Consider the following 20,572-nt stretch of genomic DNA (forward strand, 5'->3'; position numbering starts at 1 on the left):
AGCAAGAGAGAGAGAGATGGATAGACGGACAGACAGATAGATAGATGGATGATGGATGGATAGATGGTGAAATTAGCGAGAGAGAGAGAGAGAGAGAGATGGATAGACAGATAGATAGATGGTGAGATGGTGAGATTAGCGAGAGAGATACGGACAGATAGATAGATAGATGGTGAGATTAGCGAGAGAGAGCTGATGTGGTCTATCCAGTGCAATTTTCTGAATCGACAGCCTAAATAACCAAACCGGATCTAAATTGGCCAAAATCTGATTCAGCTCTAGATGATTAAATATGGTTTGCTGTGGGCGAGCATGTGGCGACTACTGGATGGCATATGTTCATTATCAGAAATTAGAGCTGATGTAGTCTATCCAATGCCGTTTTTCTGAATTGGCAGCCCAAATAACCAAACCATAACTAAAGTTGACCAAAATCTGATTCAGCTCTAGATGATTAAATATGGTTTGCTGTGGGCGAGCAGATGGCGATTAATGGATGGCATAGGTCCTGTATCAGAAACGAGCTGATGTTGTCTATCTAATGCCGTTTTCTGAATCGGCAGCCCAAATAACCAAACCGGATCTAAATTGGCCAAAATCTGATTCAGCGCTAGATGATTAAATATGGTTTTCTGTGGGCGAGCAGGTGGCAACGACTGGATGGCATATGTTCATTATCAGAAACTAGAGCTGATGTAGTCTATCCAATGCGTTTTCTGAATCATGGCAATGACTGGATGGCATATGTTTATTATGAGAAACTAGAGCTGATGTGGTCTATCCAATGCCGTTTTCTGAATCATGGCGATGACTGGATGGCATGTGTTCATTATGAGAAACTAGAGCTGATGTGGTCTATCCAATGCCGTTTTCTGAATCATGGCAATGACTGGATGGCATATGTTTATTATGAGAAACTAGAGCTGATGTGGTCTATCCAATGCCGTTTTCTGAATCATGGCAATGACTGGATGGCATATGTTTATTATGAGAAACTAGAGCTGGTGTGGTCTATCCAATGCCGTTTTCTGAATCATGGCGACTACTGGATGGCATGTGTTCATTATCAGAAACTAGAGCTGATGTGGTCTATCCAGTGCTGTTTTCTGAATCATGGTGACGACTGGATGGCATAGGTTCATTATGAGAAACTAGAGCTGATGTGGTCTATCCAATGCCGTTTTCTGAATCATGGCAATGACTGGATGGCATATGTTTATTATGAGAAACTAGAGCTGGTGTGGTCTATCCAATGCCGTTTTCTGAATCATGGCGACTACTGGATGGCATGTGTTCATTATCAGAAACTAGAGCTGATGTGGTCTATCCAGTGCTGTTTTCTGAATCATGGTGACGACTGGATGGCATAGGTTCATTATCAGAAACTAGAGCTGATGTAGTCTATCCAGTGCCGTTTTCTGAATCATGGCGACGACTGGATAGCATATGTTCATTATCAGAAACGAGAGCTGATGTGGTCTATCCAATGCCTAGAAAAGGATGTGTTTTCCCAAGTGTGCCCATGCTCAGAGATGACATATTGGTGTGTTTTGCCCAAGGCTCCTAAACCCGTGTCTGTTTTTCTCTCTTTTCTCTTCTCTTTGCAGGAGCAGTAGAACAAGACGGCCCTTGACTCTTTTCCTCCTCCTCCTCTTCCTCTTCCTCCTCTTCCTCCTCTTCGGCTCCCACTTTTCTCGGAATCATTGTGAAAGCAAACCTTTTTTTGTAACAGAGGTTTCTAGATTTGCAACGTTTTGATGAAGACTCTTCGTTATTTTTTTCCTCCCTCTTCGGGTTTTTTTTTCCTCCTCCTTTATATATTTTTTTCCCTCCTTTCTTTTTTGTGGAACACTAGTCGTTAGGATAATCGATACTGAACTTTTTTCTAAGGAATCAGGAACAATTAATTAGTTCATGTGTTACTAAACTTTATGGACATGCTGGGTAATTCTATACAAATATATCTATTTTTTTCCTCCTATTTTTTCCGTTTTTTTTTTCCTTCTAATTTTAGTTTTTTTTAACCCCCCCAATTCCCAAAAATTTATATGGAAAGAAGACAAAAATCGAAACGAAACTCCGGGATCCTTTATCATGATCATCGTCATAATATTGTTATTCGTTGTTTTGTGTGTTTCGTTTTTCCAGAAAAACAAAACAAAAAACCCAGAACTGTGACACATTTCAACAAGCGTTTTTTTTTCTTTTCTTTTTTTGCAAGAAATTTTTTTCCTCCCTTTTTCCCCCTTTTTCACCGTTGTTTTTAATTTTTACAAAAATTCTTTTTTTTGTCTGCCGCCGTTGCAGAAAAAAAAAGAAAGAATAAAAAGGCTTGGAAGTCTTAGGTTTGGTATGTAACAAATTCTTTTTAAAAAATAATAATGATTTTTTTAAAAAAACAAGCAGTATTTAAATATTCTTAAATATGTAAATTCATTAAATATTTTACTTCTAATTTGTTTTACCTCTTTGTTTTTTCCTGATTTTTATTGCAATTTTTGTTTGTTTTTTAAAAGAAGAAGAAAAAAAAACCTGAACTATTGATAATGTATTGTAATTAATTTTGTGAATTTCTTATATCCGGAAGCTGGTTGTTATTTGGGGGGGGATTTTTGTATAATTTCTTAGAGATCTAAAAGGGGGTAATAATATAAAAAGACATACAAACCAATGTGTTAATTTTTGGGTTTTTTTGTGATAATGTTTTCTCTTTTCCATGTTTTTTCCTCCATTGTCGGTTGCATTTGTGTATCTAAGACCTCCAAGCTTTTGTCTAAAAAAAAAAAAACGGGGAAAAAAACAACACAAAAAACGAGAAAAAATAACGAAATACTTTTTTGTCTATTTCAGAAAATAAATACTGTTATTTTTAATATTAAGATGAAAAAACTTGCTATTAGTACCTTTAACAAAAAAAAACACTGTGGAACATTATTAAATCCTATTGAAATAGTAGTAACTATTTTTTAATTCCAGGGTGTGTGTATTTTGCTTTTATTATTATAATTATTATGGTTTCCCCCACCCCCTCTTTTGTCGTTTATTTTTTTCCGTCGTTTTTAAGTATTTTCTTAATATTTGTCAGGGGGGAAAAATTTAAAAATTTGCCTAGAGAAATTTTAAAAAAAATGAGAAAATCTAGTATTAACCACAGGTATGCGCTAAATAATAATAATAATAATAATTTTTTTGATTTAATAAAAGGGATAATATGGTTTCTGATCTTTTATTGTAGTGTTTTCTTGTACAGATAACAGTGTATTTTTGAAGATGAAGAAGAATTAAGAAAATTACAGACAAACGGGGAAGTAAAGCTATTTTTTCTCTCGTCTTTTCGACGTTTTTAAACTGGGACATTCCTTTTCCGAATTTTTTGCGTCGAATTTGCCGGATTTTTAAGGCCCTTCTTCCTCCTCCTCCTCTTGGCCCCCGTTTTCTTTATACATATATATATAAATATAAATATAATTCAACCTATTTGGATAATATTTGCGCATGATGTTTGAGGGGTACAAAATTGTTCTTTTTTCTTTGACTGACAGCTGCATTTTACACTCTTTTTTCTCTCTATAATAAAACAAGAAAAACAAAACAAAAGAAATAAAGCCCACAAAGCGATTTGTGGGTTCAATAATTGAACGTCTCGTTTCGGTCAATGATTTCCATCGGGATATATATATATATATATATATATATATATAAACTAGCTTTGGGACACGGCGGTGCCCGGGTCATTTGAGAAAGACATTGTTTGCCCGTGTTCCAAGTTTAGTCTAGATCCAAAGTCAGCTGGGTTCAGTGGGTGCGGGCGAACTACAACTCCCATATGCAAGTCCCATCGTCCATGGTCCATCCCCCTCCAAACCACGTCAGGATGTGGAGTGGGTCATGTGGGCTCTATGTGCCAAGTTTGGTCTTGATTAAGCATTGGTGGGGGTTGTAATAATCTCGAGAAGTGAATGACAATACTGCAAGTCCCATCATTCATGGTCCAAATTCTTCCAAACCACACCAGGATGTGTAGTGGGTCATGAGGGCTCTATGTGCCAAGTTTGGTCTTGATTAAGCATTGGTGGGGGTTGTAATAATCTCGAGAAGTGAATGACAATACTGCAAGTCCCATCATTCATGGTCCAAATTCTTCCAAACCACACCAGGATGTGTAGTGGGTCATGAGGGCTCTATGTGCCAAGTTTGGTCTTGATTAAGCATTGGTGGGGGTTGTAATAATCTCGAGAAGTGAATGACAATACTGCAAGTCCCATCATTCATGGTCCAAATTCTTCCAAACCACACCAGGATGTGTAGTGGGTCATGAGGGCTCTATGTGCCAAGTTTGGTGTTTATCAGACATTGGTGAGGGTCCCAGTGGTCTCGGGAAGTGAGTCAAGATACTGCAAGTCCCATCATCCATGGTCCGTCCTCCTCCAAACCACACCAAGGTGTAAAGTGGCTCATGGGGGCTCTATGTGCCAAGTTTGTTCTTGATCAGTCATTTGTGGTAGTTGCGGTGGTCTCAAGAAGTGAGAGAAGGTATTGCAAGTCCCATCATCCTTGATGTGTCCTTCCCCCAACTGCACCAAAATGTGAAGTGGGTCATGGGGGATATGCGTGCCAAGTTAGGTCCTGATCTGTCATTGGTTAGAGTAACAGTGATCTGTGGGAGATGAAGTTTTTGAAGGTACTGCAAATCCCATAATCCTTGGTCCATCCTCCTCCAAAGTGCTGCAGCATGTAAATTGTGACATTTGGGATACGTGTGCCAAGTTTGGTTCAGTTGTGTCATTCCTGGCAGTTGCAGTGGTCCCAGGAAGTGAGTGAAGGTACTGCAAATCCCATCACCCGTGGTCCATCTTCCCCCAAACAGCACCAGGATGTAAAGAGGGCCGTAGGGGTTCTGTGTGCCAAGTTTGGTTCAGTTGTGTCACTCTTGGCAGTTGCAGTGGTCCCAGGAAGTGAGTGAAGGTACTGCAAATCCCATCATCCGTGGTCCATCTTCCCCCAAACAACACCAGGATGTAAAGAGGGCCGTGGGGGTTCTGTGTGCCAAGTTTGGTCCAGTTGTGTCATTCCTAGCAGTTGCAGTGGTCCCAGGAAGTGAGTGAAGGTACTGCAAATCCCATCATCCGTGGTCCATCTTCCCCCAAACAGCACCAGGATGTAAAGAGGGCCATGGGGGTTCTGTGTGCCAAGTTTGGTTCAGTTCCGTGACTGGTGGGTGTCGCAGCGGTCTGTGGGAGCTGAAGCGATTGAAAGTACTGCAAATCCCATCATCCGTGACCCATTGCCCCCCAAACGGCACCAGGACGAAAAGTGCGTCATGGGAGTTAAGTGTGCCAAGTTTGGTCCAGGTCCGTCATTCCTGGCGGTCACAGTGGCCTGTGGAAGTGGCAGCCAATCAGAAAGCTGCCCCATACATACACACATACAAACATTCACTTTTATTATTCACATCGCTAGACATACACGTTCGGGGTCTTTTAGTCGGGTTTGAAAAATACTTATTATTTCTTACCTGTCTCCACGACGCTCGTTAATAGATTTATTTCGTTTTTTTACTGTTCAGCGACCGGAAAGGGGTGCGGTTTCCATGGACGAGGCCTTGCTTTGGTGGTGGACGGCGTTGCCATGTGGTAGGAAGGAAGGGCCTCCACGGGGATGCCGGGTCTTCAATGGCGGAGTCAGAGTCCCGGATTCAAGATGGCGGCCAACTCCAAGGAGGGCCAGAGACCCGTTGTATTCAATGGCGGAGTCAAATAATGTCCCGTATTCAAGATGGCGGCCAACTCCAAGGAGGGCCAGAGACCCGTTGTATTCAATGGCGGAGTCAGAGTCCCGTATTCAAGATGGCGGCCAACTCCAAGGAGGGCCAGAGACCCGTTGTATTCAATGGCGGAGTCAAATAATGTCCCGTATTCAAGATGGCGGCCAACTCTAAGGAGGGCCAGAGACCCGTTGTGTTCAATGGCGGAGTCAGAGTCCCGTATTCAAGATGGCGGCCAACTCTAAGGAGGGCCAGAGACCCATCGTATTCAATGGCGGAGTCAGAGTCCCGTATTCAAGATGGCGGCCAACTCTAAGGAAGGCCAGAGACCCATCGTCTTCAATGGCGGAGTCAAATAATGTCCCGGATTCAAGATGGCGGCCAACTCCAAGGAGGGCCAGAGACCCATCGTCTTCAATGGCGGAGTCAAATAATGTCCCGGATTCAAGATGGCGGCCAACTCCAAGGAGGGCCAGAGACCCATCGTCTTCAATGGCGGAGTCAGAGCCTTGTATTCAAGATGGCAGCCAACTCTCGTGAGGGCTGGACACCCATCGTATTCAATGGCGGAGTCAGAGTCCCGTATTCAAGATGGCGGCCAACTCCAAGGAAGGCCAGAGACCCGTTGTATTCAATGGCGGAGTCAAATAATGTCCCGTATTCAAGATGGCAGCCAACTCCAAGGAGGGCCAGAGACCCATTTTATTCAATGGCGGAGTCAGAGTCTTGTATTCAAGATGGCAGCCAACTCCAAGGAGGGCCAGAGACCCATCGTCTTCAATGGCGGAGTCAGAGTCCCGTATTCAAGATGGCGGCCAACTCCAAAGAGTCCTAAGTCTGGGGGAAGCCAAGCTTCTCTTTTGGGAATTATTCTCCGAGAATGAATAATCTGCGGATACAGATAACGGGCTGAGCCTCCCGTATCCGCGACTGAGGACAGAGTAGTGACACGATGATAGTAAGCACAAAATTGATAGTTAGATTGAGAGTCAGGTTAGAGAGATGGGTCATAAAATGATGGATGGAAGGTTGGACAGGTAGGTGAAGGGATCGAAACAATTAGATTAATAGATTGGATCGCTATTTAGAGAGAAGAATCACAAAGACCAGAGAGAGAGAATAAGGAGATGGAGTGATAGATTGCTAGATAGTAAGATTAGATGGATAGAAAGAAAGAAAGATGGATAGTTAGGTAGGTAGAAGGATGGATAGATAAATGGTGAGATTGGCTAGAGAGAAAGATGGACAGATAAATATAGATGGATAGATAGATGGGTGGATAGATGGTGAGATTAGCTAGAGAGAAAGATAGAAAAAATAGATGGATGGATAGATAGATGAATAGATGATGGATGGATAGGTGGAGATATTAGCTAGAGGGAGATAGATAGATAGATAGATAGATAGATAGATAGATAGATAGATAGAGGGTGGATAGATGGTGAGATTAGCTAGAGAGAAAGGAAGATAGAAAAATAGAAAGATGGATGGATAGACGGAGAGAGAGAGAGATAGATGGATGGATGGATGATAGATAGACGGATAGATAGATAGATAGATGGACTGATAGATAGATGGACTGATAGATGGATGGATAGAGAGAAAGATGGATGGATGGACGGACGGACGGATAGATAGATGGATAGATAGATGGACGGACAGACGGACGGATAGATAGATGGATAGATAGACAGATAGATAGACGGATAGATGGACGGATAGATAGATAAATAGATAGATGGTGAGATTAGCTAGAGAGAAAGACAGACAGACAGATAATGGGTGGATAGATGGTGAGATTGTCTAGAGAGACAGAAAGATAGAAAAATAGAAGGATGGATGGATAGACGGATGGATGGATAGATAGACAGACAGATAGATAGATGGATAGACGGACAGATAGATAGATGGATGGATAGATAGATAGATAGATGGATAGACGGATAGACAGACAGATAGACGGATAGATAGATAGATAGACGGATAGACAGACAGATAGATAGATAGACAGACAGATAGATGGATAGGTAGATAGACGGATAGACAGATGGATAGACGGATAGATAGATGGTGAGATTAGCTAGAGAGAAAGACAGACAGACAGGTAGATGATGGATGGATAGATGGTGAGATTAGGTAGAGAAAAAGAGAGATAGCTAGTTGAATAGTGAAATTAGCTAGAGAGAGAGAGAGAGGGATAGTATGATGACGGACGGATCGATAGTAAGTCGGGATGCGCTCGATCAGGTATCTCTGGCAGAGTCGGGTCTGCTGGAGATGGAGGGGTAGAGGGTCGGACCCTCTAATGGGTTCCCCGCAATCTGTCATCCCTGGTGTCTCTGTTTCATTAATTAAGAAGCGAGTGGGGCTCTTCTTTGAGAGCCGGAAGAGGGTCGGCCAGAGGCCCCTGGGTGTGGCCGGTGGGGCCGGGATAATGGAGCGGGGCCGCTCCTAATTCGTCTCCGGCGCTGCGTGCCAAGAGGAGCATTTGGCTGGTAATGAACCCGGCGGTGCCCCTTAATGGGGCAGAGAGTGGGGCAGGGGATGCATTTCCTCTCGCGCTCCTCTTAAGTACCGATCAGAGTGGCTCCCTCGGGGCGGGGCCTGATCAGCCATGAGTGATGGCTCCGCTCGGCACTTCGCGGGACCGCTTTCAGACCGGGCGGGCCTCGCCCCCCAAACCGGACCGGCCATTAAGCCCTGGCGCCGGGCAGGCAAAGCGGGCTCGGCGGAAGAAGCCGGGCGGCCTTCTCTTAAGTGCCCCGAAACCCCACTTTTGTCGGCCTCCCCTTTCGAAAGCTCCCCCCCCCCCAAGAAATAGCAACTTTATCGGAACGTCGAGCGATTGCGGGAAAGTCGGATTTTTGCAAGAGGTGCATTGCGCGGTTGCGCTTTTCGCCATGACGTATTTCCACATTCTAGGAAATGGAAATAACTGCACCCAGTCTCTGGGCAGATATCCTTTTAGAAATAAATAGCAATCACAACCTATCTATATATATAAAAGAGTGATGGCATCACGGTGACGCACAAAACAACAAAACTACAGGCCCCCCAACCTCGAAATTGGACAACACAACCCATCATCCACGCCTCTAGGTTGATACAACAAAAAGAAAAGAAAAATAAAGTCCTAATTAGAGAGAGAGGAATAACTGCTTTTATCCAATTGCTGCCAGTTAGAAGGCTAAGCTCCTCCAACTTGGTCTCCTAGCAACCCAATAAAAAATAATAAAAAACACTAAAAAATAATTTAAAACACTAAAAAATTAATACAATAAAATAGTATAATAACAAAAAATAACTAAAAATAACACAAGAAAATGATAAAATATAATAAATAAAAAGATAACTTACAATAAAATTAATTTAAAAAATACAAATAAAAATGTCACAACAATTTTTAACCAATACCACCACCACTTTGCCACAGCAACGCGTGGCCGGGCACAGCTAGTCAATATATATTAAAAAGTAATGTGCGTTTTACTATGGAGTAAACAACAAAACCACTGAGCCCAATCACACCAAATTTGCAATTTAGAAATAAATGGCAGTCGCAATCTCTACATATATAAAAAAGTAATGTGTGTTTTTACTATGGAGTAAACAACGAAACCACTGAACCCAATCACACCAAATTTGGCCACAAAAGACATAGTCATCCAAGGTACGTCTTTCAATCAAAAAAAGTAGAAAAATAGTCCAAATTACAAAGGATGAGGAAGAGCCTTTCTCCCCCTACCTGCCAGTTAGAAAGGTAGGCTCTGCTGCCTTTAGGCCCCGCCCCCTTCATGTCCTAGCAACTCTCTCAGCCAAAATGACACCCAGGGCAGAGTGCACTTAGGCCTCATCTACACTGTCTATAAAATACAGATTATCTGTAGAGATACCAAAGTGCTTGTTTATAAAGCTATTCCCCTCCCAACCCTGTTGTTACACACCTGCGAAACGTGGACTGTCTAGAGACGTCACACACAAAACTCCTGGAAAGATTCTGTGCAAGTATAGTGCAAGGATTTGCACAACCATCATGCAAAGACATCCTTTTGTGAAAGTATAGTGCAAGGATTTTCAGAACCATTGTGCGAAAATGTCCTTTTGTGCAAGAACAGTGCAAGGATTTGCACAACCATTGTGTGAAGACGTCCTTTTGTGCAAGTATAGTGCAAGGATGTACACAACCATTGTGTGGGGACATCCTTTTGTGCAAGAACAGTGCAAGGATTTGCGCAACCATTGTGTGAGAATGTCCTTTTATGTAAGTATAGTGCAAGGATTTACACAAGTATTGTGTGAAGACATCCTTTTGTGCAAGTACAGTGCAAGGATTTGCACAACCATCATGCAAAGTTTAGTGCAAGGATTTGCGCAACCATTGTGTGAGGATGTCCTTTTGTGCAAGAACAGTGCAAGGATTTGCACAACTATCATGCAAAGACATCCTTTTTGTGCAAGTCTTGAGCAAGGATTTGCGCAACCATTGTGCAAAGTTTAGTGCAAGGATGTACGCAACCATGGTGTGAGTACGTCCTTTTGTGCAAGTATATGGGACGGATGTACACAACCATTGTGCAAAGCTACTTTTCGAAGCCAGTTTTGCAGCATTTGAGAGACGAACGCAGGAGGAGAAGCCAGAATGTTTTCAAAGCAGAGAGATAGTGGCGCTGTTCTCAACAAAACCAGTACACCTGATGCTAGGAAAAGAGGCGAAAACGGCGTATTTTTCCACTGCGTTTGATCCCGAGCGTCCTGCCTCGCTCTCCCTTTTCTCCGCCTTGGATTTACAGTAATCCCTATTAGCCCAGCGCCAGCCCCAGGGAGAAGCCCTGCTAGCATTATTTAACGCTGGCGTCTTCTTAAGGTGACGAAGGCGATGATTTATCGGGGTTTTATTTCCCCGCAACGCCATTCATAATTCATTGCCACACCAACACTTCCCTTTCCAACAGTGGGAATGGTCCTCCCGCCGGGGCCTCAGAGGCAAAGAACAAACTATCTCTTAGTGGCTCAGGAAATATGTATTGTTGTTGTTATTGTTGTTATTATTATTATTATTATTATTATTATTATGTTTACTCCCCACTTTTCTCTCTTCACCGAGATCCAAAGTAGCTCAGGTTGCAAGACCCGGCAGATGGTGATAGTTTTGGGAATTCACTGCGGTTTGTTGGGAAGAACTATCCACCTTTTGCTGCGAAACCAGGACTACAAAAGCTGGAAGGCAGAGGAATTATTATTATTATTATTATTATTATTATTATTATTATTATTATTATTATTACAGTAGAGTCTCACTTATCCAAGCTAAACGGGCCGGCAGAAGCTTGGATAAGCGAATATCTTGGATAATAAGAAGGCATTAAGGAAAAGCCTATTAAACATCAAATTAGGTTATGATTTTACAAATTAAGCACCAAAACATCATGTTAGACAACAAATTTGGCAGAAAAAGTAGTTCAATACGCAGTAATGTTATGTTGTAATTACTGTATTTATGAATTTAGCACCAAAATATCATGATATATTGAAAACATTGACTACAAAAATGGCTTGGATTATCCAGAGGCTTGGATAAGCGGGGCTTGGATTAGTGAGACTCTACTGTATTTTATTGGCAATGCTGTATATGTTGTTATGGGACATTAACCAAAACCGTTCCATAATAATAATGAACATGCCCTGGCAGAATATGTAAAGCAAAGTGAAGAACCTCCTTTAATTGAAGTCCAAAATCAGAAACTCCTCAAAGCACAGCAGACAAAAACACAGTACAAGAAAACCGCACTACAAACTAGAGCAGAATCAATACAAGAAAACTGCACTACAAACTAAAGTAGAATCAGTACAAGAAAACTGCACTACAAACTAGAGCTGACAGCTGGCACAACAAAACATTGCATGGAAAGTTCCTTGACAAAATTGAAGGAAAAGCTGATAAGGAGAAGACCTGGCTCTGGCTCACAAATGGGACCCTGAAGTGTTCGACTTGTGATTTTGTGATACAAAACCCAGCATATCTATCTTGTCTGCTGTGTCATACAATAATAATAATATAATAGTAATAATTGTTATGCCAGCTGTCAGCTCTAGTTTGTAGTGCAGTTTTCTTGTACTGATTCTTTGTCTGCTGTGCTTTGAGGAGTTTCACACAGTCCTAAACGCTTGGGAAGTGTTCGACTTGTGATTTTGTGATACGAAACCCAGCATATCTATCTCGTTTGCTGTGTCATACAATAATAATAATATAATAGTCATAATTGTTGTGCCAGCTGTCAGCTCTAGTTTGTAGTGCAGTTTTCTTGTACTGATTCTTTGTGATACGAAATCCAGCATATCTATCTTGTTTGCTGTGTCCTAAAATAAAATAATAATAGTAGTTCCCAATAACTCCTTCCAGCCCTGTCCTGCTCTGGTTTATTTTCCCTTTTCCTCTTGCTTTATCTGCCTGATTTGATTCCCATTTCCCTCTCTTTCCTTCCTTCCTTCCTTCCTCCCAGGCTTTTCTTCTTCTTTTTCTTCTTTTTGGGGGGCTTAAATATTCATGGCCTTGAATGGGGAGGGGGCTTTTTTTTCTGCCTTTTGTTGGCGGAGGGGCCTTCCCGCTGCCCCTTCCGAGGCCGGTTAATATTCATGGCCCTTAATAGAGCGCCCTTAGTCTATCGGGGCCTTTGTCTGGGGGTGTTCGCCTCGCTCGGCCTCAATGGACGGGCCCCCCGCCCTCCTCCGCCGCCCTTTTCTGTTTGGCAAAGAAAACATCTTTATTCCAGCTTGAGCCTGGGCTGGTTCTCTATTCACCGGGCAAAACGCCGCAGCCAATCCATCCTTCACGGCTGCAGAAAGAAGCCTCTCAAGGAGGATATTTGGGGGGCAGGAGGGGTCACCACAAAAGCACAAAGGTGGCGAGGAAAAGGCCATGGGTGCCGACAAAAAGTTACTTTTTCTAGAGGGAGAAGAGGAAGGTTGCAACTGGGGGGAAAGAAGAGGACTTTCATGCAACTTTTCCCAAATTATTATTATTATTATTATTATTATTATTATTATTTTTATTTTATTATGATACAGCAAACAAGATAGATATGCTGGGTTTCGTTTCAAAAAAATCAGAAGTCAAACGCTTCCCAAGCATTTAGGACTGTGAAATAGCAGTCAAAGAACAGCTAAGAACAGCAGTCAAAGAATCACTACAAGAAAACTGCACTACAAACTAGAGCTGACAGCTGGCACAACAATTATTACTATTATTGTATGACACAGCAAACAAGATAGATATGCTGGATTTCGTATCACAAAACCACAAGTCGAACACTTCCCAAGTGTCTAGGACTGTGTGATGTATTTTCGGATGATGCGCGCAGATCCCAGTCGGGTGGCCTTTTGCAGTTGGCAGATCGTAATTTTGTTAATGTCTATTGTTTCCAAATGCCGGCTGAGATCTTTTGGCACGGCACCCAGTGTGCCCATCACCACTGGGACCACCTGCACTGGTTTCTGCCAGAGTCTTTGCAGTTCAATCTTGAGGTCCTGAGAGCGGCTGAGTTTTTCCTGTTGTTTTTCGTCAATGCGACTGTCACCTGGGATGGCGACATCCATGATCCAAACCTTGTTCTTTTCCACAACTGTGATGTCTGGTGTGTTGTGTTCCAGAACTTTGTCCGTCTGGATTCGGAAGTCCCACAGTATCTTTGCGTGCTCATTTTCCAATACTTTTGCAGGTTTGTGATCCCACCAGTTCTTTGCTGCAGGGAGGTGGGACTTGAGGCATAAGTTCCAATGGATCATTTGGGCCACATAGTTGTGCCTCTGTTTATAGTCTGTCTGTGTGATTTTCTTACAGCAGCTGAGGAGATGATCAATGGTTTCGTCGGTTTCCTTGCCGAGTCTGCATTTTGAGTCATCAGCTGATTTTTCGATCTTGGCCTGAATGGCCTTTGTCCTGATGTCTTGCTCCGGGGCTGCAAGGATCAGGCCTTCTGTCTCCTTCTTCAGGGTCCCATTCGTGAGCCAGAGCCAGGTCTTCTATTATTATTATTATTATTATTATTATTATTATTATTATTATTATGGATTTCCATGCTCTCCCCTCCAAGTCACATCCCAAGCCGGCCCTGCTTAGCATCCCAACTTTGGTCCTTTTCTGCAGGAAAGATTTATTATTATTATTATTATTATTATTATTATTATTATTATTATTATTATTATTATTATGGATTTCCATGCTCTCCCCTCCAAGTCACATCCCAAGCCGGCCCTGCTTAGCATCCCAACTTTGGTTCCTTTCTGCAGGAAAGATTATTATTGTTATTATTGTTATTATTATTATTCAGACATTCTATCTATCTCTGGATAGATAGAATAGACAGAGAGGATGGATTTATAGGTAGAGAGGATGGATGGACAGCTGTGAGTTTTCCGGGCTGCATGGCCATGTCCCAGAAGCATTTTCTCCTGACGTTTCTCCCACATCTGTGGCAGGCATCCTCAGAGGTTGTGAGGTCTGTTGGAAAACCAGGAAAGTGGGGTTGATGTATCTGCGGAATAAGGTCCAGGGTGTGAATGTTGGAATTCGCCACCGTGATTAGCATTGAGTGGTCTTGCAGCTTCAAAGCCTGAGGGAAATCCTTTGTTGGGAGGTGTTAGCTGGCCCTGACTGTTTCCTGATAGAATGGACAGACAGACAGACAAGAAAAGAGATGGGCAGGTGACAGAAGAATCAACTGGATGAACAGAGAAGAAAAGAGAGAGAGAGAGAGGAGAGAAAGATGGACGGGAGGAGAGAGATCGATATGGATTGATGATCAATAAACAGGAGAGAATAGAAAAGAGATCGATGAGATCGAAATAGATGGTGAATGGATGGATAGAGAGAGAGATGGAAGAGATGTGGGGAAATGATAGACAGGTGAGATAGGTAGGAATAGGAACACAGAGACATAGACTGACACATAGATACATGGATGGATGGATGGATAGATGGATGGATAGGTGGATAGATGGATGGATGGATAGATAGATAGATAGATAGATAGATAGATAGATAGATAGATAGATAGATGGATGGATGGATGGATGGATGGATGGATGGATGGATGGATGGATGGATGGATAGATGAATGGATGGATGAATGAATGGCTGGATAAATGAATTGATGGATGGATGGATGGATGGATGGATGGATGGATGGATGGATGGATGGATAGATAGATAGATAGATGGGTAGGTGGATGGATGGAGGGATAGGTAGATGGATAGATAGATGGAGGGATGGATAGATGAATGGATGGATGAATGAATGGCTGGATAAATGAATTGATGGATGGATGGATGGATGGATGGATGGATGGATGGATGGATGGATGGATGGATGGATGGATAGATAGATAGATAGATGGGTAGGTGGATGGATGGAGGGATAGGTAGATGGATAGATAGATGGAGGGATGGATAGATGAATGGATGGATGAATGAATGGCTGGATAAATGAATTGATGGATGGATGGATGGATGGATGGCTAGATACATGGATGGATGGATAGATGGATGGATGGATGGATGGATGGATGGATGGATGGATGGATGGATGAATGGCTGGATAAATGAATTGATGGCTGGATAGATGGATGGATGGATGAACTGATAGATGGATGGATGGATAGATATATGGATACATGGATGGATGGATGGATGGATGATAGATAGATAGATAGATAGATAGATAGATAGATAGATAGATAGATGGATGAATGACTGGATAGATGGATGGATGGATGGATGGATGAATTGATGGATGGATGGATAGATAGATAGATAGATAGATAGATAGATAGATAGATAGATGGATGATAGATGGATGGATGATAGATAGATAGATAGATAGATAGATGGATGGATGATAGATAGATAGATAGATAGATAGATAGATAGATAGATAGATAGATAGATGGATGAATGACTGGATAGATGGATGGATGGATGGATGGATGAATTGATGGATGGATGGATAGATAGATAGATAGATAGATAGATAGATAGATAGATGGATGATAGATGGATGGATGATAGATAGATAGATAGATAGATAGATGGATGGATGATAGATAGATAGATAGATAGATAGATAGATAGATAGATAGATAGATAGATGGATGAATGACTGGATAGATGGATGGATGGATGGATGGATGAATTGATGGATGGATGGATAGATAGATAGATAGATAGATAGATAGATAGATAGATAGATAGATGGATGATAGATGGATGGATGATAGATAGATAGATAGATAGATAGATGGATGGATGATAGATAGATAGATAGATAGATAGATAGATAGATAGATAGATAGATAGATGGATGGATGGATGGATGGCTGGCTGGCTGGCTGGCTGGATAGCTACATGGATAGATATACAGATGGACAGACTGATAGATAGGATACATGGATAGATAGATATACAGACAGACTGAGAGATGGCTGGATGGAAAAGGGAAAGAAGGAGAGACTAGAAAGGAAGAGGGAAAGGAAAGGGGGAGAGACTGGCCAAGAAGAGGCTGCTTTGCCGCCCCCTCCCCGTTAATCCGCTTTGGGTCCCCGAGGAAGAGGCCGTGCGGACAGGCTGCCTTGGGGGAGGTCTTTTCCCTTTCCATTCTTCCGCCTGCCTTTCATTCCTTCTGTCTTCCTTCCTTCTCTCCTTCCTTCCTTCCATCTGTCTTTCCTTCCGTCTTCTTCTCACTCTTCTTCCTTCCTTCCTTCCTTCCTTCCTTCCTTCCTTCCTTCCTTCCTTCCTTCCTTCCTTCTTTCTCTTTCTTTCTTTCTTTCTTTCTTTCTTTCTTTCTTTCTTTCTTTCTTTCTTTCTTTCTTTCTTTCTTTCTTTCTTTCTTTCTTCTTTCCGTCCTCCTTCCTTTCCTTCCTTCCATACCATATATCCATCCATGCATCTTACTTTCCTTCCGTCTTATTTTCATCTTTCTTTTCTTTTCTTTTTCTTTCATCTCCCTTCCTCTCTTCCTTTTTTCCCTTCCCTCCCTCCTTCCGACTGTCTTCCTTCCTTCTTTCTTTCCCTCATCTTTTCTTTCCTTCCTTCCTTCCATCCACCCATCCCTCTTACTTTCCTTCCTGCGTCTTCCTTCTATTCTTCTTTCTACCTTTCTTTCCTTCCTTCATCTTCTTTTCCTCCGTTTTCTCCTTCTATCCTTCCATCTGTCTTTCCTTCCGACCTCCTTTACTTTCATCTTTTGTACTTTCTCTCTTTCCATCTTCCCTCCTTCCTTCTATTTATCCTCCTTTCTTTCCATCTTCCTTTCTTTGATTCTTTCTTCCTTCTTTTCCTTCCTTCCTTCTTCCTTCCTTTCATTCATCTTCCTTTCATTCATCTTTCTTCATTTCTTTCCTTCCCTTTCTTTCTTTTTTTCTTTCTTTCTTTCTCTTCCTTTCTTTCCATCTTCCTTCCTTCTATTCATCCTCCTTTCTTCCCTCCTTCCCTCCTTTCTTTCCTTTCATCTTTCTTCATTTCTTTCCTTCCATTTCTTTCTTTCTTTCTCTTTCTTTCTTTCTATCTTCCTTCCTTCCTTCTATTCATCCTCCTTTCTTTGCATCTTCCTTTCTTTCCTTCTTTCCTTCTTTCTTTCTGTCTTCCTTCCTTTCCTTCCTTTCCTTCCTTCCTTCCTTCCTTCCTTCCTTCCTTCCTTCCTTTCCTTCCTTTCCTTCTTTCTTTCCTCCTTCCTTCCTTCCTTCCTTCCTTCCTTTCATCCATCTTCCTTTCTTTCCATCTTCTCTTCTTTCTTTCATCTTTCTTCATTTCTTTCTTTCCATTTCTTTCTTTCTTTCCACCTTCTTTCCTTCTCTCCTTCTTTCCAATTGTCGGCTCGGCTTCAGCCCCGAAGGCGGCTTTGAAGGGACAGAACCGGTTTTGTGGCGGAGCAGTGCGGACGGGAAGAAAACCGGGATAAAAGGAAGGAGAAAGAGAGAGAGAGAAAAGGAAAGAGGAGAGAAGGAGGAGAAGGAGACCTCGAAGGAGGGAAGGGAAGAGAAAGAAGGAAGGAGGAAGGAGGAAGAAAGAGAGAAGGAAAGGAAAGGAAAGAGGAGAGAAAGAGACCCCGAAGGAGGGAAGGAGGAGAAAGAGTGAAGGAAGGAGAAAGAGAGAGAGAGAGAAGGAAAGAAAAGAGGAGAATGAGACCCCAAAGGAGGAGAAAGAGTGAAGGAGGAAGAAAGAAAGAAAGAAAGAAAGAAAGAAAGAAAGAAAAGGAAAGAAGAGAATGAGACCCCAAAGGAGGAGAAAGACTGAAAGAGAAAGAAGGAAGGTGAGAATGGAAGGAAAGAGGAGAGAAAAGGAAAAAGAGACCCAAAGAAGGAAAGGAAGAGAAAGAGTGAAGGAGGAAGGAAGAAGGGAAAACGTCTGAAGGCAGGTGGGGAGGAAGAAGGAGAAAGAGAGAGAGAGAGAAGGAAAGGAAAGAGGAGAGGAGGAGGAGAAAGAAACCCGAAAGGAGGAGAAAGAGTGAAGGAAGGAGAAAGAAAGAAAGAGAGAGAGAGAGAGAGAAGGAAAGAGGAGAGGAGGAGGAGAAAGAAACCCGAAAGGAGGAGAAAGAGTGAAGGAAGGAGAAAGAAAGAAAGAGAGAGAGAGAGAGAGAAGGAAAGAGGAGAGGAGGAGGAGAAAGAGTGAAGGAAGGAGAAAGAAAGAAAGAGAGAGAGAGAGAAGGAAAGAAAAGAGAAGAATGAGACCCCAAAGGAGGAGAAAGAGTGAAGGAGAAAGAAGGAAGGTGAGAATGGAAGGAAAGAGGAGAGAAAAGGAGAAAGAGACACCAAAGAAGGAAAGGAAGGAAAAAGAAAGAAAGAAAGAAAGAAAGAAAGAAAGGCAAGGTGAGGAGAGAAAGGAGGAGGAGGAGGAGGAAGAAACCCGAAAGGAGCGAAAAGGTGGAAAAGAGGAAGGGATCCGAAAAAGAGGGAAGGAGGGGAGAGAAGAGAAAGGAGAACGAAGGAAGGAAGGAAGGAGAAAGAAAGAAAGAGCAGGGGGTGAAAGCAGAGAGAAAGAAGAGAAAGAGAGAAGAAGGAACGAGAGAGAGAGTGAGAGAAAGAGAGAAGGAAGGAAGGAGAAGTAAAGGCAGCAGGGAACGAAAGCAGAGAGAAAGAGAAGAAAGAGTGAAGAAGGAAGGAGAGAGAGAAAGAAAGTAAGAAGGAAGGAGGGAGAGAAAGAAAGAAGGAAGGAAGGAGAAAGAAAGATCAGGGGACGAAAGCAGAGAGAAAGAAGAGAAAGAGAGAAGAAGGAAGGAAAAAGAGAGAGAAATAAAGAAGGAACGGTGAGGAGAGAAAGGAGGAGGAGAAGAAACCCGAAAGGAGTGAAAGGTGGAAAAGAAGAAAAGGAAAGTTTCAAAACAGAAAGGAGGAAAGGAGGGAGGAGAAGAGAAAGAAGAACGAAGGAAGGAAGGAAGGAGAAAGAAGGAAAGAGAGCAGGGAACGAAAGCAGAGAGAAAGAGAGGAAAGAGTGAAGAAGGAACGAGAGAGAGAAAGGAAGGAAGAAGGAAGGAGAGAAAGAAAGAAAGAAAGAAAGAAGGAACGAGAGAGAGAGAGAGAGAGAAAGAAAGAAAGAAAGAAAGAAAGAAAGAAAGAAAGAAAGAAGGAACGAGAGAGAAAGGAAGGAAGAAGGAAGGAGAGAAAGGGAGAGAAAGAAAGAAAGAAAGAAAGAAAGAAAGAAGGAAGGAGAGAGAGGGAGAGAAAGAAAGAAAGAAAGAAAGAAGGAAGGAGAGAGAGGGAGAGAAAGAAAGAAAGAAAGAAAGAAAGAAAGAAAGAAAGAAAGAAAGAAAGAAAGAAAGAAAGAAAGAAAGAAAGAAGGAACGAGAGAGAGGGAGAGAAGGAAGGAAGGAAGGAGAAAGAAGAAAAGGCAGCAGGGAACGAAAGCAGAGAGAGGAGAAAGAGAGAAGAAGGAAGGAGAGAGAGAGAAAAAAGGAAGAAGGAAGGAAGGAAGGAGAAAGAGAGAGAAAGAAAGAAGGAACGGTGAGGAGAGAAAGGAGGGGGAGAAGAAACCCGAAAGGAGGGAAAGGTGGGAAAGAAGAAAAGGAAAGTTTCAAAGCAGAAAGGAGGGGAGAGAAGAGAAAGAAGAACGAAGGAAGGAGGAAGAGCCAAAAGAAAGGAAGAAAAGACGTCGAAAGGAGGACAGAAAAGTTGGAAGAAGAGACAGGTGAGATGCGGAAGAAGGGAAGAAAAGAGGGAGGGAGGAGGGCGGCGGGATCCGGATTCTCAAGAGAGAGAGAAAGAAAGAGAAGAAGAAGGAGGTGGAGAGGATGCCTTTCTTTTCCTCCCCCCAATCGGGGGTCCCGTCCCCCTTTCCTCCCCCCCCCCCCCAAAAAAAATTCAAAACCTTCTTGGGAGGAAAATGCAGGAATTGTTGTCTGTCCAGGTTGCAGAAGCATTCTCTCCTGACGTTTCTCCCACATCTACGGCCCCGGCATCCTCAGAGGTGGTGAGAGGTGTCAAAACACCAGGACCCTTTTGTATATATAGATAATATATAGATATAGATAGAGATGGATGTCTCTGTGGAAAGTCTTTTGTCAGTTGGAGGCCAGTGTGACTGTTGTCGTTAAGGTGCATTTCTCGCCCCTCTTTTTTGGGGGGTGAAGGGGAGGGGGCTTCTTCCATTTACCTCCCCCTTCCTCGCTCTCTTCCCTTCTTCTCTCTCTCTCTCTCCCTTTGAAGATTGGGCTCCTCCAGCCGGCCCCTCCCTCTGGGAGCTCCAAAATGAAAAAAAAAAAGGGGGGGGGCTTTGGGGAGGGGCCTTGAGAGGGAGGAGGGGGAGGAGGGGGGCCATTAAGG

The 20,572-nt window shown here is 42.6% G+C and overlaps 1 protein-coding gene across 2 annotated transcripts in view; it reads left to right on the forward strand.

Moving 5' to 3' along the window:
- fubp3 (far upstream element binding protein 3) overlaps positions 1-3,639 on the forward strand; it is a 59,543-nt gene extending 55,904 nt beyond the window's left edge. For both annotated transcript variants that reach the window (XM_062959043.1, XM_062959044.1), the window contains one exon: positions 1,608-3,639. In XM_062959043.1, the coding sequence (XP_062815113.1) occupies positions 1,608-1,616 (9 nt within the window). In that variant the 3' untranslated portion in view covers positions 1,617-3,639. The remainder of the gene's footprint in view (positions 1-1,607) is intronic.
- The last annotated feature ends 16,933 nt before the right edge of the window (positions 3,640-20,572 follow it).

Source organism: Anolis carolinensis, unplaced genomic scaffold (genome assembly GCF_035594765.1).
Source record: "Anolis carolinensis isolate JA03-04 unplaced genomic scaffold, rAnoCar3.1.pri scaffold_7, whole genome shotgun sequence".
NCBI lineage: Eukaryota > Metazoa > Chordata > Lepidosauria > Squamata > Dactyloidae > Anolis > Anolis carolinensis.